The sequence below is a fragment of the Phaseolus vulgaris genome, chromosome 6 (assembly GCF_051622355.1).
Source record: "Phaseolus vulgaris cultivar YP4 chromosome 6, ASM5162235v1, whole genome shotgun sequence".
NCBI classification, from domain to species: domain Eukaryota; kingdom Viridiplantae; phylum Streptophyta; class Magnoliopsida; order Fabales; family Fabaceae; genus Phaseolus; species Phaseolus vulgaris.
Window position 1 is genome coordinate 28,187,395 of NC_143503.1, and position 27,674 is coordinate 28,215,068.

Sequence of the window (27,674 nt, forward strand, 5' to 3'; positions counted from 1 at the left end):
TCTCTATTAGTCTTTTAAAAATATTAGTAGCTAAAATATTTGATAACTAATTTAGATATCAATTTAAGAATTAATTTTATTAATAAAAAAACATTTTATATATTAATATATATTTTTATTCTACAATAATAACTAATTTAGTCAACAGTGAATACTTAATAAGTTTCTATTATAAGTTACGGTTTGATGATTTTGTTGTAGTAAAACCTTATTCAGTGTCCAATGTCCAGCGTATAAAATTATTTTAGAAGAATTTAACTACTGTGAGACAGTGTGAAGAAAATGGAAGGGTCTCTGTGAAGGGAAAGAATCTAAAACTAGTGATGCTGGATGAGGGTAGCTGAGACCAAAACGCCAACCTATTTATGTGAATCACGTGTACATGTGTTTCTTTCGTCCCCACCCATAATCCAATCCTTATTTAGGAAAAACATCTCCTTTTTGCTTCATATCTTGTTTAGCTCAAAAGAGCACACATAAATAGTATTATTTCAACATTTTATGCTTGATGTTGTAGTTCTAAATCAACCAAGATACCAGTGATTGTAAAGTTTAAAAGAAAACCTTTTAATAATTACTCATAATTTAGCTCAAATACATCTGAAACCGAATCTGCAACTTCTTTCTGTGTCCTTTATAAATATATTTCTCACATCTTCCTAAGTTTGCGGTGCTTAAAACAAGTATGTCTGATGATATTTTTGTTAGACTCAACTGCAATAATGCAAGTAAAGCGACTTGCCCAATGCTTGATTCTATGAGCAAACACTTCTGCTTAATTTTAGCTTATGATTTGACATATTACAAACTCAGATTTAGTTAATGTTATTAGAGTTTCTATTAAAAGATTGACACTGATAGTGTGAAGAATTATTTAGAATATTAGTCTTTTAGTTCACTATCTCTAAGTTTCAAATGGTGTACAATATACAAACTACTTCCAGAACGAGCTAGACAACAAAATTGATAGTAAAACTCTAGAATTCCATTTACCTGAAATAGTTCTTGTCTTAAACACTTTTTTTTTTTTATCTTAACCGGTTTTTGGAGGTACCCTGTAATAACTATCTACTTTCTCATCCTAACATTAATAAATGTCCTACACTTCAATTCCATTTCTCTTCTCAGTAAGATACTACCCACTAAGGAAAGAGTCAAGAAAGTTGTATCTCTCTCTTACTACCTATATATTTTTTTTCTATCAGGGTTAAATTAAGTGAACAGTATTCACTTTTTTTTCTCAGGAAAAGTCAAAATTCTAAAACTTGGCTTTCTCCAAAAGAACTGTTTGGATTCGCAATATATGGTATAAAATTGCCTTGAAACAGCTGTTAGTACGATTCTATATAAATATTTTCATGATTGGTTTTAAAGAATTTGATTTAGGTAGTTTTTTCTGTGAATCAAAACTCTTATACCATGATTTACTATTAACTTGGTTTTAGAATACAAGTATTCAAATAAACACATAAGTTTATGATTTTTACTTAAACTTATTTTTAAAGATAGTTACTGGAATGCAGACCAAGAGTTTAAGAGAAGCAGTAACATAGGAGCTGCTGTTAACACTTCTCCCAAAATGAAGTTTCCTAATTCCTGTGATTAACGTAGTTCTACTGATCCAACATGTTGGTCTATTAATCTGTTAACTGCGAACTTCGATAAATTACGTCAATGTACTTGAAAATTAATTCAAATTGATGTCATATAACATAAATTGCGTAGTTGCTGTAGCATTAAGTCCAGAAGCAGAGGTGAAAATATTTAACTTGAGTTTTTGCTTGTGGTTGAGGAGGAAACAACGTCAATATTTTAAACTCTGTCTACATACGCGGCTTGAAGTTATTTATGCTGGATTTGGATGTTGAAATTGAAGGAAGGGTTTGGCTTCTGTTAAGACCACTCCCTAGAGCAATTACTTGATGTACTTGCTTCTTCTTGATTCGGCGGTTTGCTTTAAATCTAAAGAGGTGGTAGAAGAAAACATTTATGAATTTGGTTTGCAAAGATAAATCAACCTCTCAGGCTTTGTATATATATAGCTCTTCCAATTGCCTGATGAAAACCACGACTCAGCAAACTAAGAATCATATATTCACAAACAACTCACTCCACTCCTGTTTTGTAGCCATGACTAATGTTTTGGTGTTTGTTTTTTGTGCTATAATAAGCTTGGTTGTAGCACCAGATTCTGTTTCTGCCCAACCAACAAGGGCTTTCTTCGTTTTTGGAGATTCACTCGTGGACAGTGGCAACAATGATTTCTTGGCAACCACAGCCAGAGCAGATGCTCCACCCTATGGCATTGACTTCCCATCACACAGACCCACTGGACGTTTCTCTAATGGCTTAAACATCCCTGACCTTATCAGTATGAATTAATTCATTTCTCACATGCTGCCAAAATCAAATCAACATGTTTTCACTAATGTTATACACTTGTTCATCCCTGCTTAAAGTTTCTCTATATGTATATCATTTGCATGCATGGCTATAACTAGGCTTGCTATAGTTTATTTATATATATATATCAATTCTTGTTAATTGCATGCAGGTTTGGAACTTGGTCTAGAGCCTACACTGCCCTATTTGAGCCCCTTGCTGGTTGGAGAGAAGCTGCTAGTTGGTGCCAATTTTGCATCCGCTGGGATTGGCATTCTCAATGATACGGGAATTCAATTTGTAAGCTTAAACATTATTAGTTTTTGATTGTTGAGAACATGGTTCGTTTTTAGAGTGAATAAAATCAATTCATGGTGATTATATTCCAAAAGTTGATATATGGTATGGTTGGTATATGGTTGTTTTGGCAGTTGAACATTATCCATATCTACAAGCAACTCAAGTTATTCCATGAGTATCAGCTAAGGTTAAGTGCACACATTGGTGCGGAGGGAACCAGAAACCTAGTAAACAGAGCACTCGTCCTCATCACTCTTGGAGGCAATGATTTTGTCAACAATTACTACTTGGTCCCCTATTCAGCAAGATCTCGTCAGTTTTCTCTCCCAGACTATGTGCGCTATCTCATATCTGAGTACCGCAAAGTTCTCAGGGTATGCATCACCAAACACAACAGTTACAACAGTCTTTGAATGATTAATCATTGTGGGTCATTGTTTTAGAAATTTAAAAACAATGGCTATATTTTACGAACACGGCATTGGAAATCATCATGCATACACCATAAAATACATCATCAGTTTTTGAAAATGTTCTGGCGCAGTGCTGCTTGTACTTAACTACCAGTGTTACTGTCTCTGTGAAAGAATGTGCATTAAACAAAAGACAGTGTGTCTGTTTTGGTTGGTGAGGGATACCAAATCTATTTTCTCACTTTCGAGCATCTTATAATTCAATGCAAAGCATTTATGACACAAAATATTAGATATTTTCTCCCTAATGTACATGCTTACCTTCAATTACTTGATTATTTCAGTGTTATATATACTAACTAAATAATTAGCAGAAATAGATAGATAATGAAGTATGTTGTATATGGTTGAAAACATGCAGAGGCTTTATGATTTGGGTACTCGAAGAGTTCTTGTAACGGGTACAGGACCAATGGGGTGTGTTCCTGCGGAATTAGCCATGAGAAGCAGAACTGGTGATTGCGACGTGGAACTCCAGAGAGCTGCTGCATTGTTCAACCCCCAACTCGTTCAAATGTTAAACGGACTCAATCAAGAACTTGGTTCCGAAGTTTTCATTGCTGCCAATGCCTATCGCATGCACATGGATTTCGTTTCCAACCCTCGAGCTTATGGTATGAGTAAAATACCTATTGCACCTGCATGCAACACTAAATTTTTAAATTTCTCTAATTACAATTCTTAATACTATTATTTTAATATTTTTTATATTATTTAATTATTTAATTATATCTATCTATATATATATATATTTATATCTAAATCAAAAGTTTAGATTCTCAAAATATTATTTTGATCTATATATATTAAAATGAAGAATAGATTATTATTATTATTTATGAATGAAGCCCAATAAGCCCATTGGAAATGTTTTTGGGCTTGCAGGATTTGTGACATCGAAGATAGCTTGTTGTGGGCAAGGGCCATACAATGGAATTGGACTGTGCACACCGGCCTCAAACTTGTGTCCAAACAGAGACCTTTACGCGTTTTGGGACCCATTCCATCCATCAGAGAGAGCAAGTAGAATCATAGTCCAACAGATTCTGAGAGGCACCACTGAATACATGCACCCCATGAATCTCACCACTATCATGGAACTCGATTCCAGGACTTGATTCATCGTTTTTCCGTTTACGTATCTCACAAAAGTCAAAGGATGTTATATCTATATATGTGTGCCCCTATGTTTGTTTCTTTGTTTTATCTGCTTCTCATCATTCCCTAGCTAGTGTGCCTTGTGCTGCAAACTTCTTTTATCTTCTGCTCCTTTCTCCCTCCAATTGTTATTCTCTGTTGGAAGTAATTTTGGTCTCTCACCACCAATAAATTTATGTTTTTCTTTTATCATTTCTTTCTTCGCATCATTTCTGGATCTAATTACTTTGCCAGAATTTAAATTTTCTGAAAACACAAAAAAAACATTTTATTCTGATCTAAATACCAAGTTCATCTCCACTACATTTTCCATATTTAATAAAATCATCTCAATTGCTTTGTTTTATTCAGATTCTGCCACCGACAAAATTTTGAATAAGTTTTCTCAAGAGTGAAGTCTTCCATCAATTAACGTAAAAAGTAGTTTAGAAAATAAAATTTATTTTAAATCATATGAAAAAATGAACTATTATTAAAATTATTAATTAATTAATTTCCTCCACTCTTCCCTTGCATTTTACTGTAAATTGTTTAGAATACAATAAGCTAACTGAAAATGATTGTGATTTTTGTGATTACAATTTTTTTTATACACTTTCGAAATTTAGACGGTTAATGAGCACGAGACAGCATTATTAAGCACCAAACTTCATTATAGCAAATATGTTACAAACTTCACTAAATGCATAGAATTATTAGAGAACCTTATTAAAACTACTGAATTATTAAAAATATGCGTCTGTGTATTCTTTACCCCTCTTTAAGTTAAGGGAATTGGAAAAATTTATGTTGGGAGTATGAACTATAAAAGTTATTTAATGTAGTGGTTCACAAGATAAAACCTAATTAAAACAAAGACTTTGACTTGTCTCGGAAGGATCACCTTGTTGTTACATCTATATATAGCTAAATGCTGGTGATTAATCATGATAAATATAGATAAAATAGATAATTAAGGACCAAGGACAAAATTTAGATGCAATATCTTAAATATTAGTTTTATTCATATCTAATTAAAATCGACGAAATATTACTTCGATAAACTACGCGATCTTTTATACCAGACTTATTCAACAAATGACTGAAATAGAAAACTTTGATTGAGGAACAAGCATAGGTAAAAGTGATGGTATCTAAGTTTTTTTTTTCTTTTTTTGAATATGAAAGATAATGATAATTACGTGAGCAAAGGGTGTGGATATATGTGAAGGTACGTAGTGTGAGAGAGCACAAAAAAGTGAAGGCATGAAAGCTTAATTTACGTCAAAATCCCCACCAGTGCATTAAAGAAGGCACCAACCTCAGAAGTGCTGAACATTGGTGAAATAAATATATAGGGCCATTGTGCCCTAGCTAACTCATGTGGTGTGACATTAACTCAGCCTCCAAATACGTTATACGGAGTAAAATAATTAATCCAAATTAAATTTTGACCTTGATGCATGTTTTTGAAAGCAAAGCAAAATCCATATTTACTGATTTATTCATAAGAAAATGTGGTGGTGCATTGCATGGCATGCATGCAGCTGCCATGTGAATTACTTGAATTGTGTGTTCTTAGCTAGGGTGAGGTATAGGGTTGAGGAAGTGGGTGAGTGAGTGAGTTTGAGAAGGAGTTTTAGAAGTAGAATTGGTTGGAATTGAATAGCCTGCAATGGTGGTTGAGGCATGTCACTGGAATCAATTACAGAGTTGTGATGGGAGAAGGATAGTTAGTTGAACCGTTTCTCCAGCCAAATTATGTGATGTTGAGGATATTAGGTGTAGAGTAGTTGGTATTATAAATGTGTATACAGCTCATACTCTTGTTCTTCTTTTAAACATATTTATATATTACCCAAGTGGTCCTAATTATCATCAATCTTCAAAAGCCCTACTATTTATCAAGAACTAGTAATTTTGTTTCAAGAAAAAAATAATAATGTTGGCTACTCAATGTGTGTTCCTTATTGTTTGCACTTCATCCGTCTCTTGTGCTACACATATTTGACTTCTCTAGCTCTAGGTCAAGTCCTGTAGTTATAATGTGCCTTTCGATTATACTTTTTTTTATAAGTCAAATATTATTTAACTCATTACAGTAAGGCTATATAAATGCCACTAAAGTTTTAAATTGAAGGTATCTTACTGATTTAGGTGTTAAGTTTATCTGACAAAGATATATTAATAAATGAATTAGAGTAATTTAAAAAAAAATAAAAATTTACTGATGGATTTGTTGGAAATCAAATATAAAATATATGTATATAATCAAATTTATATATTAATATATAAATGAATGCAAAGTTTTGCAAACTAATTTTGCGAGTTAGATTTTAGTTTCACTACTTCAATAAAATATCATCTGTTTATATTGGTTAAATTTATTCTATTATTCTTTATCAAATTTATTTGTTTAATGTATTTAACTTGAGAAAGTGTGTGAAAGATCTTGTACTAGCTAAAAATATAATATATATATATATATATATATATATATATATAACGAGATAAATTAGACTTAAATTTTACTACTTTAGTGATTGTATGTTTTTTTTTTCATGTATTAGATAATTATTTTAGTAAATAATACTTGAATTTTTTTAATGAATTTGTTTGTAACTATTAAATATAGTGATGGTAGGGATTAATATGAATTTCACGTAAAAATAGTGAAAAAATATTTTTTTCTCCATATTTTTTCTTCCTTCCATTAATTAATGGAGTAGTTTTTGTATTGATGCGCAGATAACAAAATACCTATATTTTTTGTCACTTTTTTTTTGATATTTATGTAATTTTTATACATATTTTTTCTTTCTAATTTGAATACAATCAAATAAAAAAATATTATCACTTTCGGTTCATTGTTTTCTATTGAATAACCTAAAAATTATTCATTTTTTTTTAATTTTGTAATTTCACTTTTTTACACCAAACAGAAGAATACATACCTATTAAATATATGCAATCAGTTTAATTTTTCTTCACACATTTCAATTCATGATTATTGCAGCAAAACGTCATTATACGTATTGAAAGTTGGTTTTACTGTATCATTGTTGGGTTGGTCACTCCACATATATACATACACATATACATACATATATACGTATATGAAAACACTGTTTTACTGATTCATTAATGTGTTCCAATAATTGACAAGACTATGAAGGTCTCAATTTTGCTATATATAACACGCTATAATTGGTTTGATTGAATTTAAAGTAACTTAAATTCTTTTAATAGCTAACTCAAAGAAAATTCTAATACATTAACTGTTGATATTAAATTCTGAAACCTTTTGAAATCGTGTAGATGGGATCTTGACTTATATCTACTTATATAGGTATGATAAAAGAGCATTGCCATTGTCCTAAAAATGCTTCCATTGGTTGATTCAATCATTGGATTTCGTCAAATACCATGAGATGAATTATTTTCATTAAAATTTAAGAGAAGAGTGAATTGAAATTATTCTATCCATAATTTTTTAAAATCTAATTTTACAGAGTTTTTTTATAGAATAAAATAAATAATTTTGAATTTGAAGCAGAAATTGTGAAAAGTGTGCATTATGGATAAGTTTGGTGCTGAAATTATGGTGGATTAATTAGGGTGAGTTAAGTTAAATATGAGTTGATTTATAGTTAAGATGTTTGGTTACTGAAAAAAAATATTGTTAACTGGGTAAAGTTATGGTGGCATTACATTAATAGGGGAAATTGGTTTTGCTTCATTCAATAAGTTTGAAGTTTAATTCTAGTTGTTGTATTTTTATTAATAAATTTTGATTCAATGATCCAAACAGTGTTTTTTTTATAAAAAAAAATATTTTTCTAATATTTGTTATTCAGACAAAAGTTTGGCAAAATTTATTTTAATCAGGTTATAGTTTTACAAATTACATTGTTCAAATTCATTTATCAACAATACCCAAACAATAGGCAAATGTATAATCTTTTATGCCATAGAGTATTAATCCACAGATGAAAAGAAAAAGAAAAAATAAATAAATAAAAAATCATGTGAAGATGATATAATGCGACAAGAAATCCTACGTAGAGTATTTAGTTACCACTAATATATTAAATATACATTACGAAGAAAACAGAGAGAGTTGGTAGATAAATTTAAAATGAGAAGACGAGAGTAAAAATCGTGTCATCAACACAAAAATCAAATTAATATGAAACTCAGTTAAAAGTAAAATATATTTTAAATATTCAATAAAATGAAATTTTTTAATGAAAAATTAATTGAAGATATCTAAGGTACCTAAAATTTAAATAAAAAATTGTGATATAATGACAACATTGTCATTTTATATAATTATTTTATAACTTTTTTTATTAGATTTTATTGAATAATTTAATCTATATTTTAATTAAATATCTTAATTTAGTTTGTTATTCTTAGAATGAATGGTTAGTTGTGTGAGAAAAAAAAGTGGATATCAAACTATTTTTTCTGTTTTCAACATTGCCGATGATATCAGGTAAAATTTAATGGGGGCTTCTAGACGCCGCCAATTATTTTGACCAATGGAAGCAGCTTTATCTGTATGTGCATGGAAAAGACTTTAAAAAATGAAAAAAAAAAATGTGAGGAAAAAGAAAATAAAAAGAAAGGGTTAAAAGAACATGCAGGATTAGTGTAAATCTGGACATGAGAAAATTGTTACTATTTATTTTCTAAAATCCCCTTTATGAAATTAACGAAACTAAATAATTATATTTTAAATAAGCTAAACTAAATAAACGTTTTTAGGTGAAATACTTTAACAAAATATTAATGGAAATGTGGGAGACGTCGAGATTATAGAGCCTTTCATTGTATATGTATATAAGTGGGTGCAAACCTCAACCTCATGAGCCGGTTTTATGGGGTTGAGTTAGACTTAAAGTCCACTTTGTAATATGATATCAGAGTCTGTTCTAGCGAGTATTTGTTGGGCTTATCAGGTCACCCACTATCGGGCCGTTATCGGATCACCCATAATATATAGTCCCACGCACGAGTTGACAGTCTCAGCGTGAGAGGTGTGTTAGAGATCCCACATCAACTAGAGATTAGAGCCTTTCATTGTATATAGGTGGGTGCAAACCTCAATCTTATAGGATTGAGTTAGGCTTAAAGTTCACTTTGTAATAGGAAAACACACAAATGTGTTTTTTGTCTTTAAAAAATTATTTTACGTATTTCAACCTTATAAAATGACCGACTTATAAAATGAGATTTTACACCCACTTATATAATATAAAATATCTTATAATCTCGGTGAAATCCTTAACACCTAATTTCTTTATACTAAACATTAACCAGAATCTCTCTATCCTCCTACTTCAATATAACTAAAATGGTATCTCCAAATGATAAATAAGATGCTGAATTATGTTGTGATAAAATAGATAGTACTAATGAGTAGACTTGTCTAATTAAAAATTGGGAATGTAGAGGTGGTTTAACCCACCAGTCTACTTCAATCCGTCTCTAAATATACATGAGGATAAACTTCACAAACAAACATTATTTTTTTAAACTCTGATTTGAAAGGTCACTTGTTAAGGAGAGGATGTTTAATTTAAAAAAGTTATAAAGTCATTATCATGAACTCTTTTTTTTTTTTAAGTTTTTAATATTTTTTAAAGTGTACAATATTAACTTTCTAATTTGAGAGACCAATTACGTTTGTCCAAAAATCCCACTGAATCAATCAATTCTGTTACAATTAATACTTTAAATTTAGTATTTTATTTAAAAATTAAATTATAAAAAATCAAATAAAGACAAGGATTATTATTATAAGTCGAAATCAAAATTGGGATGAAAGACACATCAATTACGATTCGAAAGTGCATATAGATAATGAAACTTGCTGAAAGGAGCATACTTTATTTTCTATCATGGGAGCAGTGATCTAATTATTTGAATCTAGGTAATGCTCGAACCATATAATATTATTCAAACTAAAATATGAACTTTCATAGCATTAAAATTAAACAAAAGTGCTGTATTAGAGGATGTTGACAACAACCATGGTCGGAGAAATCCGTGGTTAAATGACAAACAACGACATCAGTTTAATTATGAAAACACACATCTTAACAAATACTTTCTAATAATATTCGTGTGGTGTCTCTCTCTATATACATGCATTTTATATCAAATTAGAGAGACATGTTTTGCTCAGAAAAAAAGTATTTTTTTTCTCAATCAAAAATTGTAAGGAATAATGGTTTGCAAGAAATAGTTGTATGTGGCTTTTTGCCTTGCACAAACATTAATTTGAACGCCCCACCAAACTAAAACCTAATAATTTGGAATGTATAAATCGTTTTCTCTGTGAAATGAAAATATCTTGTGCTCCTTCTCTTTCACTGTTACAGGAATTACTAGCTTGCATGTATGAATTAAAAAAACCCAATAACTTTATTTATAAAAAAAACACAAAGGTTTGTGAGTAAAGCAACATCAGAAAACTTGGTACATAGTGGAAAGAAAGAAGCATGTACAGTAGAAAATACAGAATGGGAAGAGTAGTTTCATTTAATTGAAGTGGTAAATGTGTGTCAGTGCTGACCAATGTAACGAAATTGTCAGTTGTACTTTTTGATCCTTAATGGGCACAGATTTACACGTACTTCCATTCTTTCACCCTTCAAAAGAGGGTCAAATCTTTCGCACATTATGTGAGCTACTACTTTGTTGAGGGCTTGTTCAGGCACATGGGTGTTTCCTTTTCGTTAAATGCATCATATCATGTCCCTCCCTCACTCCAAACACTGGTAAGACATGACCTCACAGCCATAATTTCCAATACATGCAACTACCTGTCCTAGCTTTTGCAACGTGGGCCATTCACCTTTTCCCAAAATCACTCTCCATATTATATAAGACCTCTTCCTCATTCCTCTTCTTGCATGCTCACCACACACATCTATCAAGTTAACATATATATATATAGAGAGAGATATGTCTGCACAGCTCTGATTCTATATATATAACTTGAGCAGTAGTTGCAGTTCAATATCCATGGCTAGTTCTATGGCTCTTGCGTGTTACATTATTGTTTTGGGAGTGTCAGTGGTGTGTTGGAAAGGTGCAGAGGCACAACGTGCCTTCTTTGTGTTTGGAGACTCGCTTGTAGATAATGGCAACAACAATTATTTGGCAACTTCAGCTCGAGCTGATGCTCCTCCTTATGGCATTGATTACCCAACCAGAAGAGCCACTGGCCGTTTCTCTAATGGCTATAACATTCCTGACTTCATCAGTTCCGTTTTTTAACTTCTTTTTGTTAATTATTGCTTGAATCTCTAGTGTGTGTGCATGCTTGCTTCTGTGTACATGTATAATGTAATGTACTAGTTGCTTAACTCATTGTTCTCATATTTATTTATGTGTGTTCTTGTGTAGGTCAAGCTCTTGGGGCTGAATCCACATTGCCATACTTGGATCCCGAGCTCAACGGGGAAAGATTGCTTGTTGGTGCCAACTTTGCTTCTGCTGGAATTGGAATTCTCAATGACACTGGAATCCAATTTGTAAGTCACATCAGTTGCGTGTGTTCCAGTTGTGTTGAAAATCCATGTTCAAAAGTGTCTAATTTTTCAAACATGCACTAAGTGCGTACAGATATTCTTTAATTCAATGATTTGCAAAAATTAGCTGGGAAGATTTGGATCATACATGTGGTTATTAATAACATGTCTATTATCTCCATACACTTTTCCACCGAATTGTGATATATTTTAATAATTAATGGACAACGATTTAACAAGTTTACTATATAGACAAAGACTAGTGATATTTTCATACCCTATTGACTAAGGGAGTGTTTGGAAGCCTAACTCCACCTGTCTTTTTCGTTTAATTGACTAAGAGAGTATTAGGGATTTCAGACTAATCTTATAAAACCGATTGATAAGTGTTGTTATTGGTTGTGCATAAAATTATATAGATAGATTATTTAAGTTTGGTGTATAACATATTGTTACAATTGCAGGTAAACATAATCAGAATATACAGACAGCTGCAGTACTGGGAAGAATACCAGCAGAGGGTGAGTGCTATCATAGGATCTGAACAGACTCAAAGCTTAATAAATGGAGCATTAGTCCTCATCACTCTTGGAGGAAACGACTTTGTGAACAACTATTACTTGGTACCTTACTCTGCAAGATCACGCCAATACAATTTACCAGACTATGTCAAGTATATCATTTCTGAGTATAAGAAAATTCTGGCGGTACGTAGTTTCAGATCCTTTATATATATAGTATTATCTTCCACCAGTTTTCTTTAGTAGCTAGCTAGGTCTTTCTACTGGCAATGGTCTACATCCATTACAGGAAACAATAACATGTATCATAGTACATGTTTGGTTAAAGTAATTAAGGTTGTTCGTTGAGACAAAAAGAAAATTAGTGAAGATTTGAAATTGAAATGGTGGCATGCATGTATGTATGTATATTTCAGAGGCTATACGAACTTGGAGCACGTAGGGTGTTGGTGACGGGAACTGGTCCATTGGGTTGTGTGCCAGCGGAATTGGCCCAGAGAAGCTCAAACGGTGAATGTTCAGCTGAACTACAGCGAGCGGCGTCCTTGTTCAACCCTCAACTTGTTCAGATAATCAGACAACTCAATAGCGAAATTGGTTCTGAAGTCTTCGTTGCAGTTAACACGCAACAGATGCACATTGACTTCATCAGTAACCCTCAACGATATGGTAAAATACACTTCCTTCATTATTGGCTCTCGAAAAAATAGAGAACAAAAATGTTATTTTTACAAAACAACATTTTATAATTCTGATTTAGGTAAAATTTCAAAATTAATTCTCTTTCCATTTATAATCTCGTCCACCATTATCAATATATCATCACATTATCAGAAATAGTTATTGCATCACTTGCACTTTTATATAACTGATAAACTTTACTTTTAATTCCTAAACTTTCTAATAATAGAGACAAAATTATATTACAAATATAAGAATTAAAATAATTGTTTTAAAATCAATTTAAAAAAACATAACTATATTTCACTCTTTTAAAATAGATTCAAAAAAGAAAACAGAAATGGATTTTTATTTTAAAGTCATTTTTTCAAAATAATATACGAATGCGAAAATAAAAGTCACGCAACTCTCGTACACATATTTAATGGGATAAAGTTAATATAGGTAGACGCTTCTTAATAAAGGCATGCATGCATAATCATATATGGGGGAATAGTTTCCTTTCCTTTTCTTTCCTTCTTTCTTTGTTTAAACTATAATAAATGCGCTATATATATATATATATATATATATATATATATGGTTGGGTAATTGCCTAATAGAGGTAGGAAACTAAAATTAACCCTTAGAATTATTTTTGTTGCATATAAAAAAGACAGAGTTATAAATTTATGAAAATCATGTGCTTAGAATTGCATGTGTAGTTCATATTGAACTTCATCGCTGGCCACACATATATAGTACAGAAAATTACACACCAATAATTTTTGAAGAGTAATAGTGATTGTAAAAAGTTGATTTAGATGTGAAGATATTATTATCCATATAATATAGGAAGAAGTGGATTATGTGTTGATGTGGCATTAACTATTTATGCCCTAAATATAAACCTTTGTGGGTGAACATGCAGGATTTGTTACATCAAAAGTAGCATGTTGCGGCCAAGGACCCTACAATGGTCTTGGACTATGTACTGTGGCATCCAACTTGTGCCCTGATCGTAGCGTTTATGCGTTTTGGGATGCTTTCCATCCATCAGAAAGGGCTAATGGGTTGATCGTTCAACAAATACTGTCAGGAAGCTCAGATTATATGTATCCAATGAATCTCAGCACCATTTTGGCTTTGGATTCCAACAAGAACTAGATCATCCATGATCAAGGAATATCAAAGGAACTGTCCTTCATCTTTTGTGTCTTGCAAAATTCTACTTATAGTTTGTGACATATATGTGTTGAAATTTGGTGTTATATAGTAATCTACGATTAAGTTTATAGAGTGTCAGTGAATAGTATTTTATGATGTTGTGGTGGATATGGATGATGGTATTTACAACCGTCTTGGTTCTGCTTCTCTTGGGAAGTGCAAAAGAAATTGTTGCATAATAATTGAGTGAATGTAATCTTCAATATATAATTTCTTCATTTTCTTCTTTGTCTCATTTAAATAGTTTTATTCCATGTTTTTTTATTTATTTTAGAAAACGTTATTAATTGTTATATAATCAGAAGTTTTAATTATGGAGAGATGTGTTTGGTGTAAACTAGATAGAACCAAGCCAAACAGACTCATAATCTAACACGTACAACAAAAATATTTTTTTACACACTACAACTTAATAAATATTAATATTTTAATCATTTATAATTTTTTTAATTTTAAAAATTATTTTAACATTTTGCATAGTCACACCACCGAACAGAAAGATATATCTATTATTTTCAATGTGCATAACTATTCTGGAAGGACAAGTATTGACGAACAGAGGACTACACAGTAGGTAAGGCAACTGATTTAGTACATGAAAGAATTAAGAGAAATATTTTTTATTACTTAATATTTCAAATTCAATCAAATTTTCATCTTCTAAATCTTTTAATTATATTTAAAAAATCACCAAGTTTCTAATTAGTTATTAATACTACCTTATATTATGTACTTAGGTAATAATCAATAAATGAAGATCATTATGTTTATGAATACCATTAGGAACAATTATATTTTGATAATGAGCTATAATAAAACATGGTTAAACAATTTTTTTTTTCTATTTCTATTATTTAAAATGTAAAATGAACAGTAAATCTGAACAAGTTTTTCGTATGTCTGAAAAATGAAATCAATTTTAAGACAGAAAAGTAGTATATCTAATTATAAAAAACAAGGTTACAAAGCTTGACTTATGCATGCATTTAAAAAAGTGTTAAAACGTCATTTTATGATTTTGGAAGATTTGATCAACTATTAAAGTTAATAGGAACATCTTTTTAACTTTTTTAGTTTTTTTTAACCAAACTATAGTAATTTCAGTTAAATATTACGTAAATGAAAAACTTTAAAAATATTATGGAACTAAGTAAAATGTGCTTAGAATAACAATTTCAAAAATGAATAACTCATTCTTCCAACACAAATTTAGACTCAAAGATGATATCTTGCTTAAAAGCATACTTTGTTTTTTATTTTATTGAAAGTTAAAAGCATAATTTTTATTTTCAATGAAATCGTGCTTACTTGCATAATTTTTTTTTTAATTTTCATTTGTAGTGAGACTGCACGCAACAAAGAAGAAGATGCATAGAAAAAATGGATGCTAAATTAACAGAGGTTCTGTGAGTGTTTTTACAATGCACTCTGTTTTGGACGCAGGAGGCTTATGCATAGCTTTTTTGGTAGGCTGCTTCTTCCTGCACCTCTATACCTTCTTCTCTCACCTCCATAGATTTTTGAATTTCCAAAAATTTCCCTCTATAATATTTCGGATTACATAATCTGGAAGTCATTTTTCAAATTTGTAATTAGTTTCTGAATTATATAATATGGAAGTCTTTTTTCAGATGCATGATTACTTTTCGGATTATATAATCTGAAAGTCTTTTTTAACTTCCGGATTATGTAATCCGGAAGTCTTTTTTCAAATGCGTTTCCAGATTACATAATCCGAAAGTTATTTTATGGGACAAGAAGAATAAAAATGTATTTTCATGTTGTGTATGGAGATGGCAGAAGAAGATATGGAGGTGCATGAAGAAACAGTCTTTTTGGTATGTGATACAGCGCATGTTTTTCTATGTTTGGGCTGGGTTGGTTTGTTTGGATCAGAGCGTTTTAGCCCAATCTTTTGTTTATAAGAATTTGAGTATCCTCAAATGCTTTATTTATTTAATTAATTTATTCTTTATCAATAAAAAAAACATTAAAAAAATATTGATACTCTTATATTTGTATATAATTAAAAAGAAAACTAAGAATATTAGTATAATACAAAAAAAGAGTTAGAAGGTGTCACTTAAATTTATTTTAAACTCTTGTACGTTATTATTAAAATAAAATTTATTTTGTACTTTGTTATTGAAATATATTCAGTTTTGATACAAAAACCTAAATTGTATTTTAATAATATCCTGTAACCAATTGGAAAATATAAGTCATGTTATGTTTAAGTTGATATTAGCAAGGTTATTCCAAGTGGAGTTGGTAGGACTATTTTTTTTACGGGTGTTAATTTAACACCCTACACATTCACTTTTCAACAATGATTTAATTTAATAAATATGCTTAATAATTTTTAACTATTTTTTTAAATGTTGTCTAACTTATCCAATCATGTTTTTTTTTTTTTTTACCTGTGTGAATATTGGGGATGGGTAATGTTAATCCATGTCAATGTACGATGCTTACTTCGTTCTTGGTTATCTTATTCTTCAAGTTTTCTTTTCTCTTTACTGTCTCGATCGGTCGGTGGGGTACCTGCGATTACACTCCGACGCTCAAGTCAGCGATGGTGCTTAGTGAGAATTTTCTAATTGCATGAAAAACGTACATTAACGTGCTTGACTTAATTCGTGATGGTTATAACTACTTTTTATTCCACGTATAACCACGTTCTCTATTTAATTTAGTTATTCGATGGAAACCATTAGGTAGTGCGGTGCCGACATAATCTACGCATTTTCTTTCTAAAAGAAATAAATTGACCCTAAACTTCGTATTTGTCTCCCGTGTTCCTCGCTTCTGTATTTTCTACGTATGACATCGTGACGAACACGTATAACTTTTATACCACATTTTTTAACATAAGTTCGTTTTCTTTTATTTATTATAGTTTGTAATATGCAATTTTTATTTAGTACACTAATGTGTCTTTCTTTTTTTATAAGGGTGTAATTAAAAAAAGTAATGATTAATGTCATTTTAACTTTTAAAATAATATACAAATAAAATAAATTTTCCTTTAAAATTTATAGATAAAATAGTAAAAGAAAATGTATAGATTAAAACTATATAATTTGAAAATTTAATTAAAACTATATAATTTGAAAATTTAATTAAAACATTGTTGTTGCTCAAATATTTGGGACTTGGGCTTAACAATCAATGCTGTTTATTGACAATTACTTCTCCACCCAACAAATTTGAACATGGACCAATTTTTATGTGAAATGATAAGAATGATTTTAAATAAAATGAGATATGGATTAATATACATTTTAAAATTGATTTTTTTAATATTTTTTGGATTTGAATTTCTGGAATTTTGTCGGTTTCTTGAATTCCCTTTTCTAGAATATATTCTGAATTTTGTTTTCATAATTATTTTAGAATGTATTTTTTTATACCGAAATTGTTTTTTTAGTAAAATTTTGATTTTTCAATTCTACTCCAAAGTTCTATTTTTTTAAAATAAAAATATATTCCAAAATTTACTTTTTTTAATTCTGAATTTTTAATTTTAGAATGAAGGGGAATTTTAGAAATTTTAAGACGTGCATGTCACAACTTATTCATGAGGTGGAGGAAGAATTTGCTATCTTTAAACTTTGAACCATTGTGGTATCTTGGATTAATTAACTGAAAATATCATATTTATTCTAACATATTACTACACAACTCATTATTCTCCTACTAACCAACAATTGATATGTAAATAATAGATAAATTTTATGTAAAAAGTTTTTTTTTATCAGCAATGAATTTTATGTAAATAATAATATTTAATTATAGTTGAAATAAATTAAAATTGTGTATTGAATGATAGTAAGTTATGTAATATTTTGATTAGGTTATTTGATAAATAAAATTTATGTTGGAGTTTTGTTTTAGAAAAAAATGTTGTTTAATATTGTATTGTTTCATATTTGGGTATAATTAGTTTTATATAAAAAAAATTATAATTTTAAGGTTTATAGGGTCCAATTTTATCCCATTCAAAATGAAGATTATTGATTTACTTACAAATGATCAAATTCGGTACCTGATCCGATGATGTGTCGACACAAATAAGGAAGACTAAATACTCAACATATCCATTATGAAATAGATGATTTAGTTATGAACAAGTGAAAAAAGTGTTCATATTGTAGGAGTAAAATTCTCAATAAAAACAACTATTCATATAAACAAGCTTCATAGTTAAATTTAGTTCCAACTTTCATTATCAATTTCCTCATATTTTTTCTTACCTATATGTATTTAAATGCAACATAAATCCATAAAACTAACCAACTAATATTTAAAATCACAATCTTTATAACAAATTTTCAAACACCTTTTATTATCTTTATAATTTTATTAAATTTATATTTGTTCTCTTTTTTTACAATTATTAAAACAATATTTTTTACATCAAATTTATCCACTATTTACGTTAACTAATATGATGTATATTAATATTTTTTTTTTCTTTAAAATACGTATGTTAATAAATATTGACTTAGACAAAAGTCATACCATAATGACACACTTCAGTTTAAATCCAATTGCACAAAAATCATGTAAGGTTTACATAACTTCAAGATAACATGATTTGAAGTAAAGTTATGTATGATATGACTTTACTTAAAAATAATTAAAAATTGTGTCATTATGATATGATTTCGTGATCTTAAAGTAAGTTTTTTAAAATCAGTCAAATTTCAGGATAAAATTACACTATGTTGTTTTTGATAAAAAAAAACTCAGCTTACTTGAGCCACATGTCAAGGTGCCTATAAAAAAAAGTTTTTGAGAGTGAAGTCGAAATCCATTTAGAAGAGCTCACTTCGTCGTTGGAGCTAATTAATTACCCAAAGGAAAATGGTTCATTGATCATTAACCATTTGAAACCATTGATGCAAGAAATAATTAACCTTGGATAGCTGCAAGCTGGCAAAAGGTGTAAGGCGTTGTGAAAACAAGTTAGCTGAAAACTGAAGTTCCACTCGTGACTGTAGCCACCATAATTCATGACCTAGGTGACAACAACAATTATATACTGTTGTATATTAAAAGCACGCATCAACCCAAGGAAACATACCCGTTTTCACTTTTCGCTTTTTTCGTCTCTTTCTAATTCTGCGTATAATGCTTGGGCGGCGGAAATAATTTCTCTTTTCCACTTCTCATCACATGCCTCATGCACCTTTAGAACTATACAATCATTCAATTATTCATTCTCAATTTAAACACCACCTAAAAGTTGACGTGCAAAACCCAAAACCTAATTGCCTACTGCATACCCTGCTAAAATCCTTCGTTTATAATTCCATTCTTATTTATTTTCTAGTTTGAAAGTAAACTATTAAGCGGCTATAAAAAGCCTTGTTTCAACTCTCACTGCATCAACATCAACATCAACATCGAAAGGTTGATTGTTTTCAACCCAATGGCAGTTCCCTCAGGTTTTGTTGGCACCATGCTGATACTTTTCGGTATAGCTTTGGTAGCTGGGGTTGAGGCCAAGTCCAGGGCTTTCTTTGTGTTTGGAGATTCACTCGTTGACAGTGGTAACAACAATTACTTGGCCACCACTGCACGAGCCGATTCTCCTCCTTATGGCATTGACTATCCAACTGGCAAAGCAACTGGTCGCTTTTCCAATGGCCTCAACATTCCTGATCTTATCAGTTAAGTATCATTGCATATAAATAATCAATGTTTTGTCATCGCTAGTGTTAGAATTAACCATGCATGTATATATAATTAGTTAACCTGTTTTGTTGATTATCAGGTGAAGGAATGGGTGGTGAATCCGTGTTGCCATATTTGAGTCCACAACTAAAAGGTGACAATCTTCTGAATGGAGCCAACTTTGCTTCCGCTGGAATTGGCATTCTTAACGACACTGGAGCTCAGTTTGTGAGTGTGTTGCTGCTACTTGTTTCTTTTGTTGGTATAGTAATACGCAGATATGTTCAGAAGTAATCATGGTCGAGTTACGTACTAAATATATATAAGGGTCTGAATTTTTTTGTATATAAACTTGTTGTACACAAATAATCTCCTTAAGTTAATTCTGCAGCTAAACATAATCAGAATGTATAGACAGTTGGACTACTTTGAAGAATACCAGCAACGAGTGTCCATTCTAACTGGAGTAGCGCGGGCAAAGAAACTTGTGAACCAAGCATTGGTCCTCATCACTGTTGGTGGCAACGATTTTGTAAACAATTACTACTTGGTACCTTATTCTGCAAGGTCTCGCCAGTTTTCGCTGCAGAATTATGTCAAATATCTCATTGTGGAGTACCGTAAACTCTTGATGGTAAGCGAATCACTCTCGCATGTCGATTGACACACACATTATTGCTTAAATTAATTTGTCACAAATTATTACAGAGGCTGTATGATCTGGGAGCTCGAAGAGTAATCGTGACAGGAACTGGACCAATGGGTTGTGTTCCAGCAGAACTGGCCTTGCGTGGAACAAGTGGAGGATGTTCTGCTGAACTTCAACGAGCTGCATCACTCTACAACCCTCAACTGCAACACATGATTCAAGGACTCAACAAGAAAATTGGCAAAGACGTTTTTATCGCTGCAAATACAGCACTGATGCACAATGATTTCGTAAATAACCCTGCAGCATATGGTACTTGATCACTGCATATATATAATAAACTTTCATGCATGTCAACTTGATTCCAATAATTGTGTTCATATTAATTAAATACAAAGTAATTAAGACGTTAATGTATGTTGTTGTTGTTGAGCAGGATTTACTACATCAAGAATTGCTTGCTGTGGGCAAGGACCGTACAACGGGATTGGGTTATGCACACCACTCTCAAACTTGTGCCCAGACAGAAACTTGCATGCGTTTTGGGATCCATTCCATCCATCCGAAAAGGCAAGCAGAATCATTGTGGAGCAGATTATGTCGGGTTCTAAACGATACATGAAACCAATGAACCTCAGCACCGTCCTAGCACTGGATGCTACAAAATGACAAACACTTACGATGTCTTCTTTGTGATTGGAATGGTGATTGTTATAAACTTGTATCGACTATCAGGTGTTTTTTGTTTTGTGTGTGCGACTGTCACAGTCTTTAGAGTTGTTATTTCGCGAACAAATTATTGATCAATTAAATAATTTTACTCAATCTTCTCCGCTTTTTTCCTTGGCCTTTCTTTTTTTATATATACTCTGCATCTTGCTTATAAACTCGAGGACATTAACAAGAAAACCATGTCTTTGGCGGAGTAATTGAAAGCCATGCATGCTTTTAGTTCTCTGGATTGTAATTGAGTATTTCAGATTTGTATAAAGGTTGGGAGATGTCAAGTGTCCTGTTTTTGTTTTTATTTATTAATTTATTGTTGATAAAAAAAATAAAAAAATAAACAAGAAAACCAATAAGATCCAGTGAGAAATTGCAGTAGAGTACGTAGGTTATTTGAATCGAGAAATTATACTTTTAGTATTTCTACATGTTGCATACAAAAAGGGGTAAATTAAAAGAAGAGTGAAGTCCCTTTCGTGATGACCAGCATGAGTTCAGAACTTCAACCACCTTTCTTTCCTATTAAAGAGTAAGTCCACACATTATATATATATATATATATATATATAAAATTTTATTACATAAATATTTTAAAGTGTGAACTCGGTAATTAATATTTTTAATTGTATAAATTAAAATTATTATTATTATTATATATTAAATTACTTAATTATAATTAATAATTAATTTATAGGTGTTCGTTATTTAAATTATAATATTATTATTAATATCATTCTTAAATGATCTTCTCCTTTATTAAAGAAACAAATTCTTTTTTCATTTTTCTATAAGTATGTCCCTGGTTTTACTGACTTCATTTTATTTTTATATAAAAAAAACTATAATTTAAGTTGTACATTTATTGGGTAAATTATTTTTGTTTTAAAATATTGTATGATTTAAAAAAAAAGGTATCAATTATATCATTTATATAATTAATAAACGACTTTATTTAACAAAAATATACTTATTAAAAATGATAAATATACTTATAAATTAATTTAAGTAGTTAGGAGAGATATCAATATTAAGAAAATTAATATTTTTATTTTTTAAACTAAATATATCAAAATAAAATAAAACATTCATTTCTATCAGTCTTGAAAAAGAAAATTAAAGGAAAAAACTATTGGTGACTAATAATTGTCACTAACTTCGATCATTTCTTGTTTTTTTTTCACTAATTTTAGTCTCTTTCATTATATGTTCCTAAATTAATGACTTATTATAATTTTTGAATTGGTCAATGATCTTAGTCATTAAATTGATCATTGATATTACTACTTAAACTAGTCATTATGTATGTTCTGAAATTGAATTCTGTCATTAGTTTAAAATTTTGCCAATAAATTTGTTTTTGATTTTCATCTCTAAATCAAATTGGTTTTCATCTCTCACTCAAATAACAAGAGTTTAGTAAACTTAATATCAATTTTTGTCCCATATTTAAATCGAGTAAGAATAGTTTAATTAACTTAAATCAATTTGTATCCCATCTTTAATATCAAATTCTGTCCCATCTTTAAATTGAGTAACAAGAGTTTAATTAACTTAAATCAATTTTTGTATCTTCTCTAAATCGAATAACAAAAGTTTAGCTAATTAACTTAATATCAATTTTTATCTCATCTTTAAATCGAGTAACAAAACTTTAGCTAATTAACTTAATATCAATTTTTGTCCCATCTTCAAATCGAGTAATAGAAGTTTAGCTAATTAACTTAATATCAATTTTCGTCCCGTACACATTATTGCATATTAATTGTCCCGTGATGTACATTAGGCATGATGTTTAAAGTTGTAATTTTGATTTACAATTATTTAATAAGAGATTTGCACAATTATACAATGACAGTAAACTAAATAATAATAAATACGTAAAAACTATAAGCATAACCATAATTTAAACCATTTGTTTGTAAGAAAGAAAACAAACAAGATAAAATAATTCATATTTGCACCCGGTAAAAGTGTAAAAAAGTAAATTGGCCTTAACAAAGGCCAAACTATAATAATAACATTCACGTGGTGGATGGACTTGGATGCACTGTTTTGTTTATTTTCAGTATATGGACGAGTGATTAGCACACGCAAAAGGACGAGAAGTGATAGATTTTGCAAAAATAAAATGAAAATCAAATGTATTGGGAAAGTTCCTTGGATTATATTTGACATTTAAAAACAACAAGTCATTGTTGGTATGATCAAAGTGGTGATCTTTAGCTAGGTTACGTTTCAGAACTTAATTTCTTTAAGCAAATGCATTTTGTTTTTTCTCACTCTCAAGGATTCCAAACTTGCTTCTCATCTACAAGCTGTGCCTTTCTATCACCATATATATATTCATACTTGTGCTTCCGATTCATGGATTTTGCCTTTGTCAAAACATTCTTTTCAACCAGCCATCAGAAGATCTTGATTCTTTCAGCCCTGTTCCTGCTCCAGATTTTACGTTTTCCAGAAGCACTTTCAATGTTCTACTGAAGAAGAAGCTACACGTTTAGGTAATCATTTTATGCTGTTTTTCTGATGATGCAGTTAGTATTTCCTTAGCTAATGGGAACCATAAAACAAGAACACAGTTAAAAGTTGGTTGTTTCATTATATGTACTGAATTTGCTCCAATTAATTTGTCCTCTATTTGTACATTAATTATTTTTTAATTTAATTTAATAAAATAAATATATATTGTTATATATCAGATAAAAGAATTTATCTACAAATGTATAAACTGTTAAGATAAAAAGATCATTATTAATTAATGTTAAATATTTCATTTCATATTTTAAGTTGAAATTTAATAAAGTGATCTACTCATATTATAAAAAAAAATCAATATCTTTAACTTTATTATAAATAGAATGTTTTAGTGATTTTGATAATAAGAAGTTAATCCTTATAATTTAAATTTGGTATAGTTATTAAGATATATTTAAAATTAAATAATTGAGATATTTTATTTTAAAATTTTTGGTTTAAAAAAAGAAATAAAATATTTAGAGATCTAATAATATATAAAAGTTTGCAAACAACTATTAAACAAATATTTTAATTTAAACTGCCTATTTTAATCTAACTGTAACTATTAATCCCTCCCATCTCTCTCAACAAAAAAATTTCTTATTTGAAAATCATATTTTTTTGTAGTTTTAATTTATTCTTTTTATAATGTGATATTTATACACGATTTTTAATTTAAATAATGCGAGCTTAATTTAATTTCACAATTTGTTTATACTTTTTAATACGAATAATTTCTTATAAAAAATATGAACATATACTTATATTTTAGTAATCAAACTTAATACATTGATTTTTTTTATTAAAAAATTCATTCAATAAAAAAATCAATTTAATATTTTTTAATTTGTAAAAATAGGATAATTTTTTTAAAGATATATGCTGCAATAAATAACTGTTTTAAATACTTAAGTAATAATGACAATATATATATATACTTTTTATTATATAAAGTGATCACTTTTTTTAGAAGATTGAAAGACAACTAATGTATCTAATTTGTGTAATTAATAACAACAATAAAAAATGTTTTTTAATACATATTGTTATTCGAGTGTGTTATCAAATTCATAAATTATCTTTAATCATTTTGACATAAACTTATTGTTGTTATGTAACTTGTGAATGACTAAATGTGAAGTAAAAAATGTAATTTTAAATATATTTTTTAGTGTTTGCATTTTAATAAGAGAGAAGAAAAACATAAAAGTGAAAAAACAGAAAATATAATAGGTAAATGGGTGAATAGAAAGAGGTAAACTTTATAAATTATTAAGAAAGGGAGAAAATGAAATCATCCCCTCTATTAATAGTATAAATTAATATTATAGACGTAGAAATAGATTCTCCTAAAACTGGAAAATGAAATGCATACAAAGTGAAATCTAATGCGATTTTGTTACAAATTAAGAGTGGGGGATATTTTAATGGATAGAGAAATGTAGGGTTGCATCTCATCCTTTTACCATTTAAATAAAGATTTTCACAGTAGTTTAATAATTTATATCATTCAATGGATTTGGATTAAATATATATGGCGATAATATAATTATTACACATCCAATATACCTAAATTAATAATTGCGTATCTAATTCCTTATCCAACAGGGAAATTGAAATACATTATCAAACTTCCATTTCAGCTTCTCTTTCTCTCAATATCCATCATTTTTAATCTCCCAAATGCATATATGTTAATTAGTATTTATATGCAGACAAGAACTTATGATACACCTTTCACCAATTAGAATCAAAATAACTGAAGCGATATCATTCTTTATGTACATAAGGATCCTCTGGTAAATTTTTTCCAGTTCATGAGATTCGATTAATGACGTTTGAGGTACAATTTAGATTGGAGTTGTGAGTGATATTTGGAATCATAAGAACTGTGTATCCTTCGATAGGGGTCGTAGATGCGCTCAAAGTATTCGCCTTGGTACAGGTAAAGTTTTGGTCGTGAATTTACTCAAAGTCCCGTTGTGTTTCCTTCTGATACTCTAATTGGGTTTTGAATCTAGTGGATTGTATGAGGATGATTGTTTAATGTTTTTCTGTGATTAGTTTGATTGTTCCTTAGATAATCAGGTAAGTATTTTGTGATAGGAATATGGTAAGGTGTCTTGCTTTTTATGTATAAGTGTTAAACATTTATTTATTTTTTATTGTCGATTAAATAAAAGAAACTCTCATTTTGTTATGTGAAGCATTACTTTTGGGTGTGTAACTGTTTTCTTTGCCTTTATTAGATATACTTTAGGTTTAAACTTCATTCATCACTCACTAATTCTGTTAAATAGTTATGTCAATGCTTAATTATGCGTGTACGTGAATTTGGATTTCTATGCCATGCATGTACATGCACGTTATGTTCCTGAATTTTTCTTTATTATTACAATTATTTTGAACTTAATTGATTAATGTGTGATGACAGGAATAAAATGGAGTCAAATAAGCAGTGGAAGGAAGGATCAAGAATTTCAGCACTGATTGTGGATGACGATGCTATGATTCGGAAAATCCACAAGGCGATGTTGGAGCGGTTATTTAACATGGACGCGAAAACGGTTAATGATGGAAAGGAAGCAGTGGAACTCTATCGATGTGGGGCGAATTTTGACATTATTTTCATGGACAAAGAAATGCCCATCATGGATGGTCACGAGGTACACTGTAGCATGATACATTTATTATATATGTGTGAAAGTGATGGGTGGCGTTTATGCTTTAAATGGTTTGGTGTATCGTTTGTGTTTCGTATTGATCCAAAGTCAAACTTTGATTAATTTGGGATGATTTTGTCTTCTGATTCGGTTAATATTGTATGGAGCACAATTTGGGTTGAGGTGATGAGTGAAATCTGAAACAATAAGAATCATATTGTTTTCAAAAAGGGAGTAACTGACGTGTCTGAAGTATTTGTTTTGGTGCAAATAAAGGTTTGATCTTGGATTTCTGTAAAAATTCGCTTTGTTTCGTTTTCTTATTCTAATTGGTGTTTGGAACCTGTTGAGAGTATGAAGTTGGTTTGTTGAAGTTGTTTTCTAGAAATAGTAAGTGTAGGGAGTTTTAGTTAATCCGGTGATTTTTGTTTAAAGCTGACATTTGTGTACAATGTATAAGAGTTGAACTACCTGAAGTGGTTCTTATTTATTTATTTTTTATTGCGGATAAAAAAAAGTGACGTGTGATTAATTAGTGAAGCAGAGTATTTAATGTGATTATTTAATGGTGATTATGATTGGTGTCTTAAATAGGCCACAAAAGAGCTACGTGGAATGGGTGTTAAGAGCTTGATAGTGGGAATTACTACGCGTGCTGATGGAAAAGATACTGAAGAATTTTTAGGTGCAGGATCCAACTATTGCTTTGAAAAACCTCTTGATCGAACAAAGGTTGAACAAGTCTTGCAAGACCATCCACATTTTACAACTTGATTCACTTTTTCATTATGTATAGTTTTTGCTGTTTAATTGATTAGCTCTTCCATAGTCTGTAACATTTATTCTGCACCATTCCTTTTCTACTGTATGTGTTAATTGTGTGTTATTTACCACCAAATAGCCTTGCATTTGGCATAAAAATATTCTCAAAATCACACTTATATATTTTGGTTCAAAGCAAAGTAATTCTGTTTACTTTGGTTCAAAGCAATTGAGAAGCACTCGACAATTTTTTCAGTGGAGGATATAACAAGTTTTTTTTGTGTGAAATACAGCTAAAAGTCTAAGACTGAATTAGGAATAAGTTTTTTAAGTCGTCTTTTACATACTGAGACTGGCATATTAATCTTGTATTGTGTATTAGATTACTAATAGGTCGAATTTTCAAACCTATGTATGTCTCAATTATG

General features: G+C 29.9%; 4 protein-coding genes across 4 annotated transcripts; all 4 read left to right on the forward strand.

The window, feature by feature from the left end:
- Positions 1-1,689: 1,689 nt before the first annotated feature.
- Positions 1,690-4,500, forward strand: LOC137831845 (GDSL esterase/lipase At5g33370). Its single transcript, XM_068639694.1, has 5 exons — positions 1,690-2,371; positions 2,555-2,682; positions 2,814-3,056; positions 3,517-3,769; positions 4,041-4,500. Exons 1-5 carry the CDS (start codon positions 1,990-1,992, stop codon positions 4,271-4,273), a joined length of 1,239 nt encoding a protein of 412 aa, XP_068495795.1. The 5' UTR covers positions 1,690-1,989; the 3' UTR covers positions 4,274-4,500.
- A 6,577-nt stretch (positions 4,501-11,077) lies between these two features.
- Positions 11,078-14,466, forward strand: LOC137831846 (GDSL esterase/lipase LTL1). Its single transcript, XM_068639695.2, has 5 exons — positions 11,078-11,568; positions 11,712-11,839; positions 12,301-12,543; positions 12,774-13,026; positions 13,949-14,466. Exons 1-5 carry the CDS (start codon positions 11,328-11,330, stop codon positions 14,182-14,184), a joined length of 1,101 nt encoding a protein of 366 aa, XP_068495796.1. The 5' UTR covers positions 11,078-11,327; the 3' UTR covers positions 14,185-14,466.
- A 5,150-nt stretch (positions 14,467-19,616) lies between these two features.
- Positions 19,617-21,400, forward strand: LOC137831847 (GDSL esterase/lipase At5g33370). The gene is made up of 5 exons (XM_068639696.2): positions 19,617-19,922; positions 20,027-20,154; positions 20,318-20,560; positions 20,635-20,887; positions 21,012-21,400. Exons 1-5 carry the CDS (start codon positions 19,682-19,684, stop codon positions 21,242-21,244), a joined length of 1,098 nt encoding a protein of 365 aa, XP_068495797.1. The 5' UTR covers positions 19,617-19,681; the 3' UTR covers positions 21,245-21,400.
- Positions 21,401-23,495: 2,095 nt separating this feature from the next.
- On the forward strand, positions 23,496-27,463 carry LOC137833113 (two-component response regulator 24). The gene is made up of 3 exons (XM_068641487.2): positions 23,496-23,805; positions 26,256-26,487; positions 27,079-27,463. The coding sequence occupies exons 2-3, from the start codon at positions 26,263-26,265 to the stop codon at positions 27,256-27,258; spliced, it is 405 nt and encodes a 134-aa protein (XP_068497588.1). The 5' UTR covers positions 23,496-23,805; positions 26,256-26,262; the 3' UTR covers positions 27,259-27,463.
- The last annotated feature ends 211 nt before the right edge of the window (positions 27,464-27,674 follow it).

Bases quoted from the DNA above. Each gene is read 5' to 3' on its own strand.
- LOC137831845 (XM_068639694.1), top strand. From the start codon at position 1,990: ATGAATTTGGTTTGCAAAGATAAATCAACCTCTCAGGCTTTGTATATA. The intron at 3,057-3,516 runs GTATGCATCACC...GAAAACATGCAG, and splicing joins AGTACCGCAAAGTTCTCAGG to AGGCTTTATGATTTGGGTAC. The intron at 3,770-4,040 runs GTATGAGTAAAA...TTGGGCTTGCAG, and splicing joins TTCCAACCCTCGAGCTTATG to GATTTGTGACATCGAAGATA.
- LOC137831846 (XM_068639695.2), top strand. From the start codon at position 11,328: ATGGCTAGTTCTATGGCTCTTGCGTGTTACATTATTGTTTTGGGAGTG. The intron at 11,569-11,711 runs GTTCCGTTTTTT...GTTCTTGTGTAG, and splicing joins TAACATTCCTGACTTCATCA to GTCAAGCTCTTGGGGCTGAA. The intron at 11,840-12,300 runs GTAAGTCACATC...TTACAATTGCAG, and splicing joins ATGACACTGGAATCCAATTT to GTAAACATAATCAGAATATA.
- LOC137831847 (XM_068639696.2), top strand. From the start codon at position 19,682: ATGGCAGTTCCCTCAGGTTTTGTTGGCACCATGCTGATACTTTTCGGT. The intron at 19,923-20,026 runs GTTAAGTATCAT...GTTGATTATCAG, and splicing joins CAACATTCCTGATCTTATCA to GTGAAGGAATGGGTGGTGAA. The intron at 20,888-21,011 runs GTACTTGATCAC...GTTGTTGAGCAG, and splicing joins AAATAACCCTGCAGCATATG to GATTTACTACATCAAGAATT.
- LOC137833113 (XM_068641487.2), top strand. From the start codon at position 26,263: ATGGAGTCAAATAAGCAGTGGAAGGAAGGATCAAGAATTTCAGCACTG. The intron at 26,488-27,078 runs GTACACTGTAGC...TGTCTTAAATAG, and splicing joins CCATCATGGATGGTCACGAG to GCCACAAAAGAGCTACGTGG.